The sequence below is a fragment of the Juglans regia genome, chromosome 7 (assembly GCF_001411555.2).
Source record: "Juglans regia cultivar Chandler chromosome 7, Walnut 2.0, whole genome shotgun sequence".
NCBI lineage: Eukaryota > Viridiplantae > Streptophyta > Magnoliopsida > Fagales > Juglandaceae > Juglans > Juglans regia.
This window is the reverse complement of record NC_049907.1, coordinates 6,663,628-6,686,146: the sequence shown is the minus strand read 5'-3', so window position 1 is coordinate 6,686,146 and position 22,519 is coordinate 6,663,628. Positions and strand designations below refer to the sequence as shown.

Below are 22,519 nucleotides of genomic sequence, written 5' to 3'. Positions count from 1 at the left end.
TAACAAGAATAAGAATGAATGAATGAATTTATGCAAGTAAGCATGCCATATTCATGAAATGTTATGATATTATTAAGTCATTTTTTTGCATAAGCCAACCCATGTTCATCCTGCATACATGTTATATTTATTATCATACATGCTTAATATACTATCGGTAGCTTAGGAGCATAACTTGCTAAGATTTATAAATTTCATTGTGGTAGTCTCAACTACCCTTTTTATTATAATGGTAGAATATATGTCAGGGTACAGAGGAGCACCGAACCCCAAACTGGACGATGTCGACTAGATTGAGGAGGAATCTCGGGAAACTAATAAAGTTGCTTCTTCTATTTTTGGATATCATTTTGGAGCTGATTGCTAGTTTGCGTGAAAGGCTTGGCGTTGAATCTTGATTTGTTTTCGTAACTAAGGAGTTCCGACTACAGTACTATGTTTATTTTTGTTGACTTTTGATGTGACTTTTGATTAGGTGAATATGAAAGGAATGAAATTATGTTTTGGGATTAGCATTTTGATATAATGTATGTTGTTAAAAAAAATTATTATCTGCTGGGTTATTGCATATTGTTAGTAGCATGCTCGGGATATAACTATGACGCCCTAAACCACCATGCTTGGGATTTGATAGATCCCATTCATGACAGATAAGATACAGTACACTTAGCATGCATCTAACAGTATGCAATATTCGTAGCAGATATTCTTTTTCTTTGAGCAATACAATGTACCAGTACTATATCCCAAAAACATAGACATACTTCAAAACCTTCACATAATGACAAATATCCATAATGGTTACAGAACTTGTCCAACAGGTCTGTAACAACATAAGTACTAGAGACAGAGGTACATAAATATAGCCTGGAAACAAAAATACAGCATTAAGTTGTTGAGCCACTCACCCAACTTAGCTATGATGTCTAAGATTACGTCCACAGAGTGGATAACAGAAGTTATTAGTGCCTCATTGCCGCCTTCTCACTACAGACTACTCAACCTCCACCAGTCGACTGGGCGCGGGTCCTTGAGATCTTGACACATCGTCTACCATTTGAGAGGAAATAATAGCTAGGATTACCAAGTAAGATTTGTTTACAAATCTCATAAAGGAAGCTACAAAGCTACCAGCAGTATAATGACATGGATGCATTGTGATAGGAACATGACTATGCATGACATGACATAACTAATAGCATGACTTATGCTTGATTGAAAATAACGCGACTGAAACATGGACATATATGACTTAAATGAACTAAAATGAAAGTGACATAACTTGACATGAACGTAACATGAACTTGAAAATTTGTTAATATACACATGTTCCTTGATAGAATGTTCTGAAAAACAAAATGATTTTGTGAATTGTTTTGTTAGGAATATTTGAACAATCGAATGATTCTGCCCAAAGTATTCCATTATAGATACTCAGATAATCATAATGATTACCCCATATGTATTTTAATGAAGATACTCTAACAATTAGAATGATTACGCCAGGAGTATCTTGTAATAGTTGGAATGAAAATATTCTAACAATTAGAATGATTATTCCATAAGCATTTTTAATAAAGGTACTCTAACAATCTGAGTGATTATGCCATATGTACCTTATATAAATTATTAATGGAGATACTCATACAATCATAGTGATTACGCCACGAGTATCCCATGCATGACTGACTGAAAAAATATTTCTTCATGGACTCAAGTGACTCATGACATGTATCCATGTCGTGCAACAAATAACTATGTAACTGATGACGTGGCATTCATAGCATGAAATAGATGAACATGTAACAAACATGAAGACATGACATTCATGTCATGTAATAATTAAACGTGTAACAAATGATAGGAAATTTGTGACATATAATGGATAAACGTGTATCATATGGTATGAAATTCATGACATATAACAGAATAACATGTAACAGACGATATGACGTACCACATTGGTTATTTAATTACACAAGTCAGAACACACTTGATTGCCTACACACTTCCATCCAACCAGGCCAAAAAAAGTTAACCAAATCAATGTACAAGAGCAACAAAATAAAAACAAATCAAAGTATAACTGTAAGAAAAGGAAAAAGAAGGCAAGAGGAGGAAAATTTTTCTTCTGTATTCGATTCAATCATTCCTTTTGTACAAGAAAACCAAAAATATATATACAACAATTTGAGTTGTCTGCATCACAGAATCAGCTACCACTATCCTAACAAGAAAAATAACAGAACCAATAATTGGTGTACAGCAAAACAAGTAAAACAGAAATAGAAAGGGGAAAGAATATTCTAGACTAATTAGGTCCAACTTTATGTAACTAATTTAGAGAAAGTGGACGACACCCATCTTCTGAATGAGCATGACTTGTAGCAGCAACAACAGTACTAGGAATGGTATGCTGCAATACCCCCCACAAGATGGAGAATAGTAGTATACTATTCACATCTTGAGTAGGTGAGAGGAGAGTTGAAGGGAAAGCCTTAGTGAGAAGGTCAGCAACTTGTAGATGGGTGGGAACAGGAGATGTGGAGATGGAACCATCCATGATTTTATCTCAAATGAGATGGCAATCCAATTCTATGTGTTTGGTGTACTCGTGAAAAACTGGATTTGCAACGATGTGGATGGCGGCCTAATTACCACAGAAAAGGTGGGCAGCTTGTGGATGAAGAACATGAAAGTCAACAAGAAAAAATTTAAGCCAAGTGATTTCAACACATGTTGCAGCCATAGACCTGTACTCGGTTTCTGCAAAGGACCTTGAAACCACTGTCTGCTTTTTAGATTTCCATGAAACCAGTGAGTTGCCAAGGTGAATGCAGTATCCTGTGACTGACCTCCGAGTGTCAGGGCAAGAAGCCCAGTCAAAGTCACAGTAGGCAACTAATTGCAAAGAAGAGTGAGCAGCAAGAAGGAGTCCTTGGCCAGGAGCAGCCTTTTGGTACCTTAAGACCTTGTGAGCAGCAGCCATGTGAGTCGTGATTGGCCTTGACATGAATTGACTGAGTGTGTGGACTGCAAAGCTAAGATCAAGGCGAGTTATTGTCAAGTATAGAAGCCTTCCAACTAATCTATGATAGGAAGAGCGGTCCTGAAACTCAAGACCAAAATCTTTGTTGAGCTTCAAATTTTGGTCCATTGGAACCTTGACTGGTTTAGATCCCAAATAGCCAGAGTCTGCAAGTATTTCTAAGGCATACTTGCGCTGATAAATATGAATTCCCTTAGAAGATCTGGCCACCTCAGTGCCAAGAAAAAATCGAAGAGGGCCAAGATCTTTGATCTTAAAATTGTCATTGAGAAAAATTTTGAGAGCAGCTATAGAATCAAGAGAGTCAATGGCTATCAAAATATCATCAACGTACACTAGAAGAGCTGTAAAAGAGCTATCAGTAGCTTTAATGAATAAACTATAATCTGCTTTGGATTGGGAAAAACCAAAATTTAACATGCAAGCAGTAAGTTTGGCATACAACTGTCTTGATGCTTGTTTTTATCCATAAAAACTCCTTTGAAGTTTGCAGACTTGGTGAGGACCACCTTTAGAATATCTTGGTGGCTGTTCATAAAGATTTCTTCTTCCAAGTCACTATGGAGGAAGGCATTATTTACACCAAATTGATGTAAATGTCATCCATGAATGGTAGCTATAGATAAAAGATAGCGGATAGTCACCATTTTAGCCACTGATGAGAATGTTTCAGTATAGTCAATCCCCTCTTGTTGGGTGTAACCCTTAGCCACCAATCGGGCCTTCAACCTTTCCACACTACCATCTGAGTTTCTTTTTACTCTATATACATACTTGCAGTCTATAGATTCTTTACCAAGAGGAAGGTCTGAAAGGATCCAAGTTTTGTTTTGTTCCAAAGCATCTAACTCAGCATTCATGGCTTTACACCAATCGGGATCTTTGATTGCTTGAGAATAGGAGGTTGGCTCACAAACAGTAGAGAGAGATGAAGAAAAGGCTTGAAAAGTGGGAGAGAAATGCTGATAGGTCAAGTAGTTACGTAAAAGGGAATAGACAAGTAGAAGATGGAGTTACCTGAGCCAAAGATTGTGATGTTGAGGCCAAAGAAGCCTGTTGACAGTGGAAGTCTTGGAGGTAGGTAGGTGCATTTCTAGTTCTGGTTGATCTTCGAAGATAAGGTGAAGATGAAGAAACAGTATATGTAGTTTCAGAAATGGGTGCAGATGGTATGGAACGAAAAGTATAGGGGGTGGACAAGTGTTGTTTGTAGGTGGTTCAACAGATGAAACTAATGGAGTTGGAGAAGGATCAATGGTAGGTGTAGGTAAAGTAGGAGAAAAGGTTGAAGAATCAAGTGAATCTAGTTTAGGTGCAGTAAAAATAGGTGGAGGTTGGGAAATAATAGGTGGATGATCAGAGTGAGAAGTGTTAAGAAAAGGAAAAGAATTTTCATAAAACTAACATCTCTAGAAACAAATGTAGTATGAGACTCTAAGTCAAGTAGCTTATATCCCTTGACCCCGAAAGGATAGCTTAGGAACATGCATTTTTTGCCTCTTGGATCAAATCTCTTACGACCATGGGACAAGGTAGTTGCAAAACACAAGCATCCAAAAACTTTAAGATGATGGTATGTAGGTTTAGTGGAAAATAAAATTTCATATGAGGTTTTGCTGTCAAGAATAGGGGTAGGAGTTCTATTAATAAGATAGACAGTTGTCAAAATGCAATCATTCCAAAAATGTAAAGGTAATCCTGACTGAAAACTTAATGCTCTTGCAACATTAAGAATGCGTTGATGTTTTCTCTCAACAATGCCATTTTATTGAGGTGTTTCAACACAAGAACGTTGGTGAATGATGACTTTTTTATTAAAAAATTCAACCATTTGAAAATCAGCCCCATTATCACTTCGAATAACTTGATTTTGGTGTCAAATTGGGTTGCTGCCATATTATAAAATGATTCAATGTAAGTTCTAGTTTCTGATTTTGCATGCAGTAAATAAACCCAAGTTGTTCATGAAAAATCATCTACAAGAGTCAGAAAATACTTGGTTCCATCATAGGCAAGTATTGAACATGGGCCCCAAATGTCAACATGTACTAAATCAAAAATAGAAGTAGACTTGTGATGGCTGATAGGAAAAGAATTTCTGTGTTGCCTAGCAATAGGATAAACTGGACAAGGAGAAATTTTACTAACATTGAAATTGTCTTTTTACATTTGAATCATCAATCAAAACCAATCTAGAATTTGAGGCATGACCAAGGCGACAATGCCAAAGTTCAGAACTATTACTACCAGTCATGACAGAAGCAGCAAAAGGTTTAGAGTTAAAGGGTAAGGAAGATAAGGCTTCAATAAAGGCATTTGGATAGATAACCACCGGCAAGAGATGATATAGGCTGCCTTTGACTTCAACCATCCCAATCGTTGTCCAAGTGGAAAGGTCCTGGATGAAACAGTGATTAGACATAAAAACCAAACAACAGGTAAGTGATTTTGTTAGTCTTTTTACTGAAATTAAATTGAAACAAGAAGAAGGTACACATAAAGCATCCTTTAGTAGGATGTTATTAGTGACTTGCACATTCCCTAGGTGACTAACAGGAATAGAGGTTCCATTTGGGAGTTTAACAGAGTATGAAACCTTGGAAATATTTGAAGAAAAAAATGTAGTACTACATATCATATGATCTGTTGCACCCGAGTCTATGATCCAAGGTATATCAGTATGATAAATGGATTTACGTGCAAAAGATGAAAGGGCAAAAGGAATGCCATAGATTTTGGAAGCTTTTGGCTCACAGGTTGATGAATAACTTGAGCATAGTTCACAGAAGGGCAAGCAGTCGAAGTATCCTTGCTTTGAAGTAAAGCCATAAGCTGCTAATATTGTGCTTTAGTGAAACTCACTTGGTTTTCATTAATTTCTTCCTAGTTAGAATCTGAAATTAGACTCACTTGATTAACATAGGATCCAACATTCTTCCCCTTGTAAAACTTGTGACTTGGAGGGTAACCGTGTAGCTTATAACATTTTTCAGCTACATGACCAATTTGCTTACAATGAGTATAGCTAGGCACTTGTGCATTTCCAACTTTAAAACAAGTCTCAAGGGTATGTCCTTGTATGCGACAGTGGGTGGCTAAGGCCATGGACTCAGGGTTTGGGAAAGCAGATATGATCTGGTGGTGTTGTTCTTGCAGCTGTATAAGTGAGAAAACTTTATTAACAGAAGGAATTGGGTCTATCATCATAATCTGGTCTCTAACATTAGAGTACTTATCATTTAATCCCATGAGAAATTGGATTACGTTGTCCCTTTGATATCTAGCATTCATAATGGTTAGTTGTCCACATGTGCAGGTAGGCATTGGATCATACACAGCGAGTTCATCCCCAAAGGCTACACTTGACTTCACTGTGGTGCTGATGGAGTTCTGAATCCAAGTCACAATCATGTCGTTGCATCGCTCCCATGCACTAAATAAGGTATCCTTAGATGAAGCAGGTTTGCAGAGGCTACCATTGATAAAACCTAGTTTATTCCTTGCTCTGAGGGCCCGTCGCATGGCTCAGGACCAAGTCACATAGTTTTCTTATGTAAGAAGGTCAGTTACGAGTGTGATGGTGGTATTGTCTCCACTATCAATTCTGTACGGGTTGTTTGGATCACTAAAATTGAGGAAGGGGGAAGGGGTTTTTGTGTCATCTTTGGTTGTTCCATTGTAGAAGAAGTAAAAAGGAAATCAAGAGCAAGAAACAAACCTGGGCTCTTGATACCATGTAAGAAAAGGGAAAAGAAGGCAAGAGGAGGAAAAATTTTCTTCTGTATTCGATTCAATCATGCCTTTTATACAGGAAAACCAAAAATATATATACAGCAATTTGAGTAGTCTGCATCACAGAATCAGCTACCTCTATCCTAACAACAGAACCAATAGTTGGTGTCAGTGCAACAAGTAAAACAGAAATAGAAAGGGGAAAGAATATTCTAGACTAATTAGGTCAAACTTTATGTAACTAATTTAGAGAAAGTGGATGACACTCATCTTCTGAATGAGCACGACTTATAGTAGCAACAGCAGTACTGGGAATGGTATGCTGCAATAATAACAACCAAAGTTAACCAAATCAATGTATAACAATTAAACCAAATCAGTGTATAAGAGCAACAAAATAAAACTAAATCAATGTATAACAAGCAAAGTTAACCACATTTCTGCCTAAGCTATATGAGAGGTCTTTTTTCTTCCCAGCCAACAAGATTCACGAATGGAAAAATAAATAAAGTGATTGATACTAAAAAATCAATTTAAAATTACAAAATAAACGTGCCCGAAAACAATCACGAATGGAAAAAGAGATTGCAATTTGCAATGTATAAACAAGCAGATGCAACAATATCTAAAAACAACAAAAAATACAAAAGAAAATCGAGGCATACGAAGTAACCTTCAAATTGATGCCAGGAAGCGACAGAGGGACTAGAGAGGGTAGCCTGGCAGGGGCTGCGAATCACGACGAAGGGGCTAGTTTGTGGGAGGGTATGCGACGGATGGGCTGGAGAAGGGGAAGGTATGCAATGAAGTGCTTGGAGAGGGGAGCGGATGCAACGGACGGAGGGAGGGGCTGGAGAGGTAAGCCTGGCAGCTACGGAGTCACGACCCCTAGGGTTTTGAATCGTTTGAGAGAGTCAGAAAGCTGAGAGGTCTGTTGTGGAATCGAGATTAGGGGGGTTTCCTTCGGAACGAAGGTTAAAACGGCGTCGTTTCAACAAAACGTAAAAAAAATAAATAAACTGGGTTGCTTGATGCCGTTTAGGTCCAATTTCACACTAAACGACGTCTTTTTCTATAATGACTAAAATGTGATTTTTCAATTCTTTTATCTTTTTAGCACATAAATTAATAAAAAAAGTATTTAAATTAATAAAATTAAAATTAAGTAAACTATTTAATGTGGATTATTTAATTAACTCGTTAAAAAAATAATTAAAATTATATTGGTGATGTTAATTGCTAATTTGTTATTAACTTAGAGTATGTCAATGTATTAATGAGCTATATTAAACAATTTATCTAGTAACTTTAATTAGATTATAGAATGTAGATGTTAATAATTAGTTAATGGTGAATTGGTGATAGGTTACTTAATTGATATTCATATCATAGATTAGTTAATGGTCATAGACTAATAGTGATAGGAGTCAATGGTATACTATACTAATAGTGATATTAATATTTAATACTATATAATAATATATGGTCATAGACTCATAGTGATATAGTCATTAATCATAGTGATATTAATACTATATATAGACTTATAGTTACGGACTTACAGTGATTTAATTGTAATTATAGTTATAGTGATTTGGTTTAGTTATAATTATATTGATGATGTTAATTATTACTTTGTTACTATTATAAATTTATTCATACATTATAATTTATACTACAACTCTTATAAAGTTATAATATGTTAATATATTAATATATACTAGTACTATATATTATAGTTTTGATGATGTTAATTGTTACTTTGTTACTATTATAAATTTATACATATATTATAATTTATACTATAAATTTATAATATGTTAATGTATTAATACATACTAGTACTATATATTATAGTTATACATTAAAGAATATAATAATACATTGATACTAAATATATATAGTTATAGACTTATAGTGATTTAGTTATTATGATTAGTATAACTATATGATAGTATTAGTATTAGACTATTAGTATAGCTATATATTAGTAATATTAGTTATGGTGAATTAATGATTTAGTATATATCATTAATTTATAGTCTTGTCTCATTAATTGTTGTTTTCTATTAAGATCTTTTATATTATTAATCATATTTATCAAAGTAGACAAGCGGCAATAGAGGAATGGAAAGATCATTATAACTTTCTAAGAAAAGAAATTAAAAGTGTAAGAAATCATTTGAGTATCCTTACTTTATAAAAAAAATAAAAAAAAATAAAAAGAAGAAGAAAAAAAAGTCATTGATACAGATCTTTAACAAAGATAACCTATAGAAAAAGAAAATTAAGTATATTCAGAAGCTTGTGTTGGTAAGTCATGAAAAACCCGTTAGTCAACCCATTTATGCTGTAGAGCTTTAAAGGTGGTTCCGGTGGTGTTCCCTCAAGTTCTTAATCTACTTATTTATCTTTGAATATATGAAATCTTTACTTTAAAAATCTGTCTCAATGAATTCTTTATTTAAACCTAATGAATCCATTACTACTATCTTCATAGAACCTGATAACATCAATCAAGAATATTACAATAATAGATATAGAAAGAAATTTACAAGATTGGAAAATTCATAATGTTTCAAAAAATCAAATATACAAACATTTTACTTTTTCTTCTAAATTATCATTTCTTACAAATTATTCTATTAAAACAGAAGAAAAAATCATTAATTTAAATAATGATTCTGAATTATTACAACTATTAATAAAGGAAGCTATCAAACTTCATAAAGAGGAGAAATATTCTTTCATACATATTAGATTAATACAAGTAGCTATAAAATCACTCACTAGAAATGGATTAAACACCTTAGTATTAATCTGTCTAAGGGATGGAATACACTATAATTTTCATGATTCATTACTTGGCATGGTGAATCAATCTTGTTCTAAGGTCCAGTTTATTTTAATTGTTATCCCAATTATTCTCTATCATTATTTGATACTAATATCTTACATGCCTTAACATTAAATATTAAAACAGATAGTTATCATATAATGAAAGGATCACATCCTTTAACAGTAGTATATAGGATTCATTATAAACTAATGAAAATAACATTAAAATCACAAGTTCTTATTACCGGTCCATAAGGATATACATTGTTATTATAATCTAGTACACAAAACTCTAGTGTACAAATTCCTAAACAAATTGATTGGAATCAAATTACTCTCCCTAATGAATGACAATTAGAGAACATTACTCTATTACCTAAGATAGAAAATAATTTTAAAGATTGATCTTGAATATATAGATAAAAAATGGATGAAACAGTCCAAATTGTTTTTCAATCTTTTAGAAGATCTTTATCACATTATTCTTCTCCAACACCTTCTAGTTATTACACACTCAAATATGTTCTTACATCAATTTCTCGGAATAGATCTCAAAATTTTGACACCAGGTCCCAAACTTTTGACACCAGATCCCATAATCTAGACACACAGATTTAGGAAACTATTCTCGAAAATATTATTGATACACCAATATTAATCATTTAGATAAGGCATCCACCTTTCATAATCTTGAAAATGAACCTTTTTCTCCAACATATTTACAAGTAATTGGAGATGGTACCCAAATACACACACTGAGTAAAGAAAAATTTAAAATTAATAAAAAATAACTCAAATAAGATCATATGAAAGAAGAAAATAGTCACAAAAGATTAATATTTTTCTCAACTTTTACAAAAATAAAAAGAGATTATATTCAAAAAAAAAATATTATGAGTAACTAGAAAAAATACAGATTAATATACATTTCTTTACATAGTTTGAAATCTATAAATCAAACCAATTATCAACCATAAACATGACTACAAATCAATGGATTAAAGAAAAAAAACAATCAAATTGTTTATGAAAAATACCCTCATTTTGAAGTTATAAAGTTCAATCAAAGAAATACACAAATATTAGTTTCACCAATAAAAAATATAATAATACAATAGAAGGTAGAAGGTAGAAGGTAGAAGGTAAAAACACTGACAATATAATCCAACAAAACAATTACACCAATTTATATCTAAAAACTATGAGTAAAGAATTAGAAAGAGTAGAAACTCAAATATCTCCTATTAATCCTACTATTAAAGAAGTAAAAAAAAACTCCTTTATTTGTTCCCCATGAAATCTCATCTCATCTAGAAACTATTTCTTTCTAAAAATAAAAATGATTTATTAGAACAAATCTCTAACAAATTAGAGAAATTAAATATTACTAACACCGCATCTACCTCAAAACAACCCCATATTAATGTATTAAGTAAAATAGACTCACATGTATTATCTGATTCTGAAATTAGTAATATTGAAAACTAATTTAAAAATTTAGATTTACAAATAAATAAGATTAGAGAAGATCACGGTAATAGCTTTTCAGATAGAGATTATAAACATCATGTTTCTATTACTCATAATTGGTATCCAAGGCCTACTCCACCGGATATGCAATTCGAAGAAAGATAACATATAGTAAGATTTACTTTTGCACCAGATGTATTATATGAATGGAATATAGATGGATTATCTGAGTATGAAATATTAAATCATTTCCAAGAAATGATTATGGTTGCTAACGTTTATAAAAGTCATGGAAAAACTAATCACCAAGTTCTAAAAAACATTATGTTTTTAGCTCACCAAGTCTCTGTCAAATAGTGGAAAAAATATATTACCAAAAGTTTCAGAAGTTCTAGTCTAGCGGAGCAGATTTCAGGCACAATTAGCATTCATTACCAGCAAGAAAGAATTGAAAAAACTAGCTGAAGCAATACAACAACTCTCATATAGCAATGATGAAGAAGATGCACAACATCCAATCAGATTATCTCCATTACACCAACCTGCATTATTGTCGGTCCATCAGGCCTCTCCAACAAGCCTTTCATTCTCAAGACTACTCACCTTACCATCCAGTACATTTGATGGATTCCTAAGACCCATTCGATCTAGAATTAGCAAATTATGACCCTCAGATTATGTAATTCCAGAATATTATTAGTACTTTTAGTTAGCATAGCAAATGGAAGTCGTCAGAAATATTATCTTCTCATAAGAGTAAAAACAAAGAACTTTGTCTATACTTTTCACCTCATATTATTGTCTACATTGTTCATGTTAAATTATTGTCGCTGCCCAAGATTATTGTCCAAGAAAACGACAAATGATTTTGTATATACTGTTAACCTTCACGTGTTAATAATTGACGTAAGAAGATAAGCATGTACTATTAAAATTACTGTTTTGTACTATTCTAGTGTCTATATAAAGGAGTCTGTAAAGAAGTAAGAGGATTCAGAATCTCTCATCTGAAGCCTCCTCTTATCTCATCCAAACTTTTCTGTCTTCCTCACTTTCTAAAATCTATCTTTTGTAAATCAACCTTCCTTTTCTTAATGTCTTTTGCTTCTAACCCTTCTGAAAATTAATCTCCTTGTAAGTATTATGTCCTTAATAAAGTTGATTTTATATATCTTTTCTAACTGTTTTATTTACTCTTACATATGGTCAGTTATACTGCATGTATTAATTGTTATCATGCATATAGTTGATTATACCGCCTATAATTATTATTAATATATATATATATATATATATATATATATATACACACCTGAAATACGTCATTGGTATCCCAGGTATTAGAGACTAGAGTATTAGTATTGATACAAATATTAGTATTAGATATAGCTATATAGCCTATACTAGAATTTAGACTATATAATAGACTAATTGTATTAGTACAACTGTACAAGTATTCTGTATAGCTATATATTAATGTTAATTATAGTGATTAGTACAACTATATAATAGTATTAATAGTAGACTATTAGTATAGCTATATATTAGTATTAGTATTAGTGATTTAATATTAGTATTAGTATAAAATTATAAATATTAGTATTAGTTAATAATTACTAAATGGTGAGTTAGTGATAGGATTAGGTTAGATGAAAATTATATAATTAATTATATACAATTATTATATTAATAATATCTATAAATAATAAAAGAAATATTATTTATGTACATTCGATCCGGTCCGGGGTGAAAAACCCCCTGGACCGGGACCGGACTGAAAATATTCGTTCCTATAGAAATTAGACTGAGACCGATCGAACCCAGTCCCTAGTAGGTCTAGTACGATCAATTTTTTGGGTCCGGACCGGCCAACTCTCACCCGTAATTCTCATGGAAACCCCCCCTCATCGCCCCACTCCCTACCCCTTTTTTTTCCCTCTCATAGTCACTTCCTGTCTCTCACAAATATAAATTTTAATTTTTATATAAAATTATGTTAATCAGATCAAGTGTGTTATGCGTGTTAGTTCAACTCATTTACATGAAACGAGTTTAAATGAGTCGTGTCTTGTTTATCTATTTCTAATTAATTATTAAACGATTCAAAACGGATGACACAATACGACACGATTCATTATCTAAAAGTATCAAATTAGGGTATGAAAGTTTGACCTATTTAGCTTAACAAGTCGAGTTCGAATTGACCTATATAGTTAAATATTTATGACTAGGCACGACACAAATACGACTTAAAAACATGAATTGCGACCCCCCTACAATTAACCACATATTACCCTATTAACTGTGAGTTTTTCTATGGTGGACTCACTCTGAAGGATAGGAGCACCAACAAAATCCTATCGAGATGCCCTAAGGGGGGTAATCTTTTTACGATCAACCACCTCCCCTAAAGCTCATTTTTCTATATATGTACTTTCAGGCAGTAGATAAGAATCTTCGGCATCCATGGTTGGGAGATCCACAAGCTGCGACATCCAAACTTTTCAATCCCTTGGTTTAATAAAAGTCATTGGCACTACCAAGTCCTCTAGTACTTTTTATAATTGTCGACTTAGCAAAATAAGTCGCTTACCTTTCATCCATGCACTGTCATCCATTGAATCTATGTCATTTGCAGAATCCATGTTAGAACATTAAGTCTTGAATTCGAATTTTGACTGATCTACATTTTATCCCATTTAATAATATAATACAAATAAATAAATCTACCACTTTCTATTAGTTTAAATTTTTAAGACAAGAAGTTATTTCACATGCCTCGATTTTATTATGAATAAGATTATATGATCAAAGGGGATAGAAACATTACGAAAGTTTAATGAGCTTTGCATACCAAGATATCAAGTTTCCCGAACTGGGTTTTGATGAAATCTGCGAAAGAAGTTATGCTAGCAGGATCAGACACGTCAAGCTGATGAAAAAGCAAGTGATCTGAGAGACCGATGTGTTACAATTTCTGGAGAGCTTCAGGGCCTCTCTTCCATCTCTTGCTGTTAGCACCACTCCGATCCCTTTCTCCGAAGCCAATCTTCTGACTGTTTCAAATCCAATCCCCTTTTTCCCCGTAACAATTTGACAATCACAACTTTTTTTTCCCTTTTTCATTCTATTTCAATGATTGCATCTCGTTAATTTGTTTATGATGATCAATTAATTTTTAAGATTGGGAAAAGTGATTAGTGGTCAGGTTATCAACTATTAGAAGAGAAATTATAATTTATAAATCATCATGCATTACCATCATGTCAAGCATCTTCATTTAGGTTGATGAACATGCTGATTTTTATTTTTATTTTTATCTAAACTAATATTCTTTTTGAAAAATGCTTCCTAAAAAAAATCTTAGAAAAGTAACGTTACAGACTGATATGGTTTAATATGATACGGCTCATTGTAAAATAGTTTTTATCGTTCGGGTAGATCTAACAATAAACATCAACACAATCCAGGTGACAGATGACTTAAGATCAAACTCATAAGGATGAGAAGCTGAAGCACAACAACAATGTGACAAAGAACCAGATAACCGAACCTAACAAATATAGATATTCATCTCACCTGTAAACTATATATCCCAGTTTCTGATCAAGTGCAGCAACACTCGAATAAACATGTAATTGAGTATAAATATAACAGCTACTCCAATTGAAAGTACAGATATTTAGATAGCCTTTCCATTTCTTTGTATTTACTCTCGTACAAAGGCTATATATATTTTATTGTAATGCTCAGAAAGAAGACACTTCCTTCCGAATAAAAAAGAGGCCGGAAGGACTGCCATTGGGCAGCAGGGCTAACCTCACCGGACTTGAAGCACCCTCTTCAACAGGTAATATGCCAGTGTTTCGATTAATATCTGTCTTGACAAAGCCAGGGCAGACACAGTTGATGCAGAAACTTGGATACTTTTTGGCCAGGATTCTTGTGTAGGCATTCATGGCTGCTTTTGAGACTGTATAGGCAGATAGAAAAGTTGGCCACACTTTGGATGCCAGAGAACCTTCTTTAAAATCTTTTAGAAACTCCTTCAACACCTCATCCACTTTTTCTTCAGTAAGGTTTTCAGCATCACCTAAAATTCCTTCAGCCCATTTATTTTGAATGTTCTGAAACAGACAAGCAAGAAAGTTTTAAAAAAAATAAACTGATATAAGATAAATAACATAACGTAGAATAATCCAAAAGACTAGTCACTTTTCAGCATTTTCCCAAAGTGAATTCATCAAGTTAATAAATAATTTTTGACTGGTCGACTAATCATGATCAGATAATGAGATGAATTAACCAAAATTTGGTCTGTATTTCACCCATTTTACAATGATCTAAAATTCAAATTGAGTCATCTGCTAGAGGTCCAACTTGCCCGAATTTCAAGCCTTCCAAAGTAATGTAAAACTCCGTCAAGTTTCTTTAGAAGGTGCTAACAATGTGTTTCTATAGGTAGAATGTGCTACTTTCATACCTCTAACTTCCCCATGGCCGATGAAATGTTAACAATCCTTGGTGAACTGGACAATTGAAGGACAGAAATGAGTGCCTCAGCCATTCTTCTAGCACCATAGTAGTTTGTTTGCAAGCATTCTTCAGCTAACTCATAATTCTGAATCAGTTTACTCCGATCAATTCCGGCTCCTGCCTGCAGCAGCACCAAGAAGTCAATCTCCTAGGTTACTATCACCAAGTACTGTGAAGACCATGGTAGACTGCAGCAATCTATGGAGAAAAGAGAAAATCACTCTCCAAAAGGCTATAAAACAGAGCCTAAAAGATGCCAAGTTTTCTCAAGGAAAAGTAGGTGTTTAACAAAAGATATAAAAGGTAAAAAGCATTTCCATGTTAGTGCTTTGCAGAATCTGATTGTCCTTAATTCTTCTTAAGGACAATCAGATTCCTGTTGAAGAGGGTGCTTCAATGTAAGCAACAAGATGGAGTCCAACTATGATAAGTGATGGCTATTTATAAAATTACAGGTTACTGTTCACTTTTTAAAAATAAAAAATAAAAATTAAATCAAAACAAAAGATGCAATGCAACCATGACATTCAAACAAGAGTTGTTCAAAAAAACAGTAAAAATACACTTGTAGCCAGTATAAGTTAACTATTCACAAGTACTTACCCCAACATCAGCATCTAGTTTCACTCCACCAATCCCTGCGTTGTTCACCTGCACATAGTTTTGACATTTCATCATTCCGTTTGTCTACATGAGCTATTTTATTTTAGGCATGAAAAGATATCGAATACCTACTGTTATTTAAAGGATTTCTAACCCATAAGAACTTAATTACAAGATTTATCTTAATTTTATCAGGGATCTGAAGTGCATAATTAGCTGTTATAATAAACTTGATAAGCCACTTTTGTTAGTTCTACCATTAATGTATCAAGATCATATGAATTTCATTAACAGCAGAATTGTCTTCGTACCTACACCCTTCGTATCAATCTCACCTGTAATAACAAATTACTAGAAGTTGGTAGTTTAGGCTGTCAGTTATCAAGCTTTATCATTTGGGATACAAATAGAAAAACAGAGATTATTCAAGTGCAATTCAAGTGCAAAATGAAAAATTTCCCCCCATGAAAAAGATTCATACTGGAAGAAAGACGCAAAATAATAATAATAATAAAAACAATAATAACTAAGAAAAGAAGTCAACGAGTTCCTACAAGAAATCAAAATTCAACTAACTGTCCAACCTTGTCATGAAGGATACTTAACAAATTTCGTGATGTTCAGGAAGATTGAAAAAGTAGATAAAGAAATCAGCTTTGAATGATATATACCAAGATATCAAGTTTCCCGAACTGGGTTTTGATGAAATCTGCGAAAGAAGTAATGCTAGCAGGGTCAGACACATCAAGCTGATGGAAAACCACTTGATCTGAGAGACCGGAGCGTTGCAGTTTCTGCAGAGCTTCAAGACCCCTCTTCTCATCTCTTGCTGTTAACACCACTACGATCCCGTTTGAAGCCAACTGTCTAACTATTTCAAACCCAATCCCCTTATTCGCCCCTGTAACAACTGCATATCTGAAAAAGCAAAACACCCAAAAGAAAATGGGAGAGATGGGTGTTATACATGTGGTTGGGGGCTGTGACTGAAAGTTTAAATACGCCATCGAAGGGCTGAAGAAGTTACCTCTTTGTTGATTCAGCCATTGAAAATTAGAGTTGGGACTTTGATTGAGAAAATGGATAACGTGAACTCAGCACAGACAGATTTACCTCGTCCTAGGATTGGTAGCTTCTGGAGTTCTGAAGAAAAAAAGAATCTGTGAATGTTCTGGCAACGTGGGTGTCTAGCAAGCACAGACAGATTTGGAAGCGAGTGATTCTCGTTTTACATATAAAATATATAAATGGTTTTAATTTATTATTCCTTAAAAAATTAAAGAATCAAAGTTATTTCTAAAATGATTTTAACTGAACTTGATTTCCCTCCTGAATTAATTTGTGCGTGAACTAATGCGAGGTCACTATTTGATTCATGCAGGGATCCAATTCCACAGATTTTTCCAACGTTTCTCTTTATATAACCTCTTTTGTTTCTTTTTTTTTTTTTTCCTCAACTCTTTATATAACCTCTTATTTAATAAGTTCTTTGTTTCAATTTTTGATCACATTCAAATAATCAAAATTGGGTGGACGAGACTTTAGTGAGTAGTTTGGATCGGTACTTGGCGTAAAATCTTGGTTTTACGTCCTCCAATCTTAAGTTTACACCTTCCGATCACTACTCCGGCCATAGCTTGGGTGGTGAACGCCACTAATCCTCTCTGAGGAGAGGTTTGAATTCAAAAATTCATCATAATTTATTTCATTTTATTATAATTTTTATATAAAATATAATAAATATTTAATTTTATAAAATTTTAAAATAAAAATAATATTATAAAATAATATTTTATTTAAATTTAAATTTTTATTTTATTTGATTTCAACTTACTATCTAAATCTCTTGTAATCTCTAACCCATTTTGGATCTCGATCCAATCCTCGCTGATTAAGGTTTATTTATTAATTTATGGGTTGTATCTCTTTATAGGGGAGTCGTATTGTTTTTTTATTATTATTATAATCTGAAAGGCTTCTATAATTCTGTGGATTTAGACTGAACCACGTAAACGTAGGCGGAATCACATAAATCTTGTGTAGTGTGCGATTAATTTCACTTTTATTTTTTTTTTTTACTTGTCGTTTCTAACACACTGCTGCTCCGGATCGAATTTAGAATCTAAAAAAATGTCTCGAATGATTTTATTTTATTTTTGTTATTTCTAACACACTGATTCGATATACATGTACGTATCACTTTTCTGTCTTTTATTGATGAAAAGGGATCGCTTCTTTATTCTCCCGTTTTTCTGATGAGACTGTAGAAATACAAATAGGCATAGAATTCTTAGTCGAAAGTGGACACTTCATTCCGAACAAAGAAGAGGCCAGAAGGACCGTCGTTTGGCAGCAGTGCCAACCTTACAGGACTTTCAGCACCTTCTTCAACCGTTAGCAAGCCATTGTTATGGTTCATCTCTGTCTTGACATAGCCAGGACAGACGCAATTGACTCGAAAAGAGGGATATTTCTTTGCCACAATTCTGGTATAGGCACTCACAGCTGCTTTCGAAACCACATAGGCAGTCGGCCAGCCTTTGGATTCCAAGCGTCCCTCTTTGAAATCTTTCAGATATTCTCCTAATACGTCGTCCACTCTTTCATCTGTAAGTCTTTCGGCATCCCCTAACACTCCTCTGGCCCACTCGTTTGGTACATTCTGAATCACAAGATGGAAACTTGCATTTAAATTAATGGGGAATTGGATCACAGATGTATGTGTATATATATATATATATATATTAATGATTGGAGTGGTTCTAAAATGCCATAGGTTCGTAAAGACAATCTAAATTATTAGGAAAGACTCCAACTGCAGTATTGACTAATCATTTTGGTCTATGCCTAGCTTGGACTTCCCTTATATCTCTACCATTTTGCAAAAGATATGACCCCTTCCAAAATGGATGAAACTCAACTTGGACAATTTTCAATGGAAAATTCTATACGCTACATTATAATCTCACTTTTCATCCCATTACATAAAATGTGACGCATTTATCACTATTAGATGATTCTTATATAGTGAAATAAAAGTGAGATGAGAGCGTGGTATAAAACATTACTTATTTTCAATAAATGGTATTAACTAAAAATGGTACACATGGATGTTTACACAGACCAACTTTAGTTATAATATCTACTTTCGATTCAGACCCATTTAAAAACTTATAGAGGACTTCAATATAAGCAAGGTGGATGCTGCATGCCCAAATATATCTGTAGTTGTTAATTTATACCTTCAAGGTTCCATTGGAAGAGGAAATATTAACAATCCTTGGTGAATTGGATAACTGAAGGAGGGGAACAAATGCTTCAATCATTCTTTTGGCGCCATAGTAGTTTGTTTTAATGCACTCTTCAGCCAACTCATAAGTCTGAACAAAAATTTTGCTCATATCGACTATGGCACCTTCCTGCATCAACAAGAAAAAAAAAATCTGACCATCCTCTAGCCCTTTTCAAACCATCAACAGTAATTATTCTCACCATCCCCATAGAGGGCTTTAGCTGGACAATAATGGATTGAAAGCATGCGCATCGTTTAGCACCTAAGATTCCTTGTTAAATTAATTTCTTTGATTTGTATGCATATGTTTATCAGCCAATGATCAAAGAGCATCTAAGGAAAGATATATAATGCATGTCTGCCCAATTGCACATCACTTTCCTCGAGTCCACTCACTATCTTTCTGGCAAAGAAACATATAAATAAATCATGCTGAAAAAAAACACATACCTTACCATGACCTGAAGCTGCTAAAGCATCCCCATCTACTATAGCTCCAGGAATCCCGGCGTTGTTGACCTGCACAGTTTTTTTTTCAAGATTTCTGAAAATTCAGCAAAACCAACAACAAAAACATGGAATCTGCCAAAACAGAGACCAAAATATCAGCTTTGAATGATATATACCAAGATATCAAGTTTCCCGAACTGGGTTTTGGTGAAATCTGCAAAAGAAGTAATGCTAGCAGGGTCAGACACATCAAGCTGGTGGAAAACCACTCGATCTGAGAGACCTGAGTGTTGCAGTTTCTGGAGAGCTTCAAGACCCCTCTTCTCATCTCTTGCTGTTAACACCACAACGATCCCGTTTGAAGCCAACTGTTTAACTGTTTCGAATCCAATACCCTTGTTCGCCCCTGTAACAACTGCATACCTGGAAAAGCAAAACAATCCAAAAAAGTAAAAAAAAAAAAAAAATACAAGAAGGAATCAGAGAGATGGGTGTGCTATATATACGTGTGGTTTGAGATTTCGATAGGAAGTGTAAAAGACAACATGGAAGGACTGAAAACTGAAGATTGAGGAAATACCTCTTTGTTGCCTCAGCCATCGATGGTTAGCACTTGGAAACTTGGATTGAGAAAATGAGTAAGGAGGTCGGGATACAACTAAAGACGTAAGAGCATAGCATTGGTTTCTCTATTTACGTCTTTGAAATCACATATTTTGAAGAATGATTTTATATATTAAAAAATAACTCACATTAAATTATACATATTTGAATCAAATAATATAAAATATTTTTATTTTTTTCTTAAAATTATTATTTATTTTATAATTAGCACCGTGTGCTCAAAAATACTAATTTTATATATTTAAATATTTAAATATTATCAATTTCATATATCAAAATGATCAATTTTATCAATAAATATTAATATGTATTAAAAAATACTTTGTATCATCAACTCAATACAAATTTTATATATCAAAATTATTTTAATATAAATTCTACAAAGTTAGTTTTAATGGGTAGGAGAGCGAAAAAATATTAAAAATAGTGTTTGGAGAGTGAATAGTACTTTTTCTAACTATTCATAGTTATGTAAAAATTTAGAGATATATAAGTCAATATAAATAAATTTAAAAACATATTATGTAAATATGAAGATGAAGATAAAGATAAATAAGTCATTATTAGTATTCTTAAATATTTTAGATGAATTGAATAAAATTTTATTTTTTAATATTATTATAATTTTAAATTTTGAAAAAGTTAATTATTTATTATATTTTATTTAAAAATTTAAAAAATTTGTAATAAATTGAGATTAGCTGAGGTATTTCGAATCCAAATCGGGCTGTGTGGTAGATGCAGCCCTTTATTGTAGAAAAAGTGTATCTGAGGGGTGTTTTGGGAAGTTTTGCAAATCAAGACAGATTTTGGAATGTTGGTGTTTTTAAAGGAGCGCCTAATATTTGTATATTTTAAAATTGTAAATACTATTTTTTATTTTTTTGTTAAATAATTTATTTATAAATTAAATTAAAATATATTCCATATGTGTTGTCATGATTAAAAAAATAATAATAATAAATACACATAATTTTTCACACACAATGGTGTGTTAAAATAAATGATATTTTAGTAAAATATTTTATAAAAGTAATATCATTTCAAAAAAATGAGTTAGTTTATATACAGTCTCTATTTCTTATGTAAACTTATACAGTTATATTTAAAAAAATTTAAAATTATAATAATATCATTTTAAAAATGATATTTTTTTCTTTTTTACTTTCATTCATCAATGGGACTGCACACGCAGTTCTCCACTCATAACTGTAAACAGAATTTTTCTAAAAAAATACTCTTACTTTAAAATATGTATTGTAAAATATGTTGCGTAAGTATTATTGCTCAAATAGAAATCTTATAGGCAAACCATGTATAAGTTAAAATTGTTTTGAAATTAAAGAAATTTTATTTTATTTTTATTTGCATGAACAAAACTTGTATTTTTTTGGAGTTATGCTACACATAAAGTTGTTGTGGCATCTATCAACCATTAAATTAATTCTCATTTTTCTAAAGTAATAAATTCAAGAATTGATAGATAATATCACATCAATACAATATAAGAAAAAATAGGACGATAGTATACTGTATAATATATGTTTTTAATTCTTCGTATTGACACCTATATTAATTTTATTTCAATAAACTTATATATCACAAATAAATTTATTACTTATAGTCTCTAAAAAATAAAAAAAGCATGAGAAAGCATAATATGCGAGGCATTAAAATTTATAATGCCATACGAATAATTTAATAAAATTTATAATAATCTTCTCTAATTCTAAGTGTGATGTGGATTATAGAGACTTGGATTACAAGTATGAGTATTTGTTTGAAAGTATAAGACAGATGCAAGTTATGGCTTCAAAGTCAAAGCAATTGTCCTGTCGATAATAGTCGAAGGGGGTTTTTTTTAAGCAATGAAAACGAATTGACAAGTCGTGAAATGGACGGTTTTGAAAGATTCAAGTTGATAC

At 32.7% G+C, this 22,519-nt stretch overlaps 1 protein-coding gene and 1 long non-coding RNA gene across 2 annotated transcripts; both read right to left on the bottom strand.

Moving 5' to 3' along the window:
• Positions 1-753: 753 nt before the first annotated feature.
• Positions 754-7,722, bottom strand: LOC109004877. Its single transcript, XR_001998374.2, has 3 exons — positions 7,455-7,722; positions 1,958-7,103; positions 754-1,050 (listed from the first exon to the last, which is right to left on the bottom strand). It is a non-coding gene; the product is annotated as an uncharacterized LOC109004877 (long non-coding RNA).
• A 6,849-nt stretch (positions 7,723-14,571) lies between these two features.
• Positions 14,572-20,660, bottom strand: LOC109004875 ((+)-neomenthol dehydrogenase-like). The gene is made up of 10 exons (XM_035691389.1): positions 20,551-20,660; positions 20,147-20,393; positions 19,971-20,039; positions 19,471-19,647; positions 18,525-18,890; positions 17,256-17,278; positions 16,900-17,146; positions 16,229-16,276; positions 15,573-15,746; positions 14,572-15,216 (listed from the first exon to the last, which is right to left on the bottom strand). The coding sequence occupies exons 1-10, from the start codon at positions 20,568-20,570 to the stop codon at positions 14,839-14,841; spliced, it is 1,749 nt and encodes a 582-aa protein (XP_035547282.1). The 5' UTR covers positions 20,571-20,660; the 3' UTR covers positions 14,572-14,838.
• Positions 20,661-22,519: the final 1,859 nt, after the last annotated feature.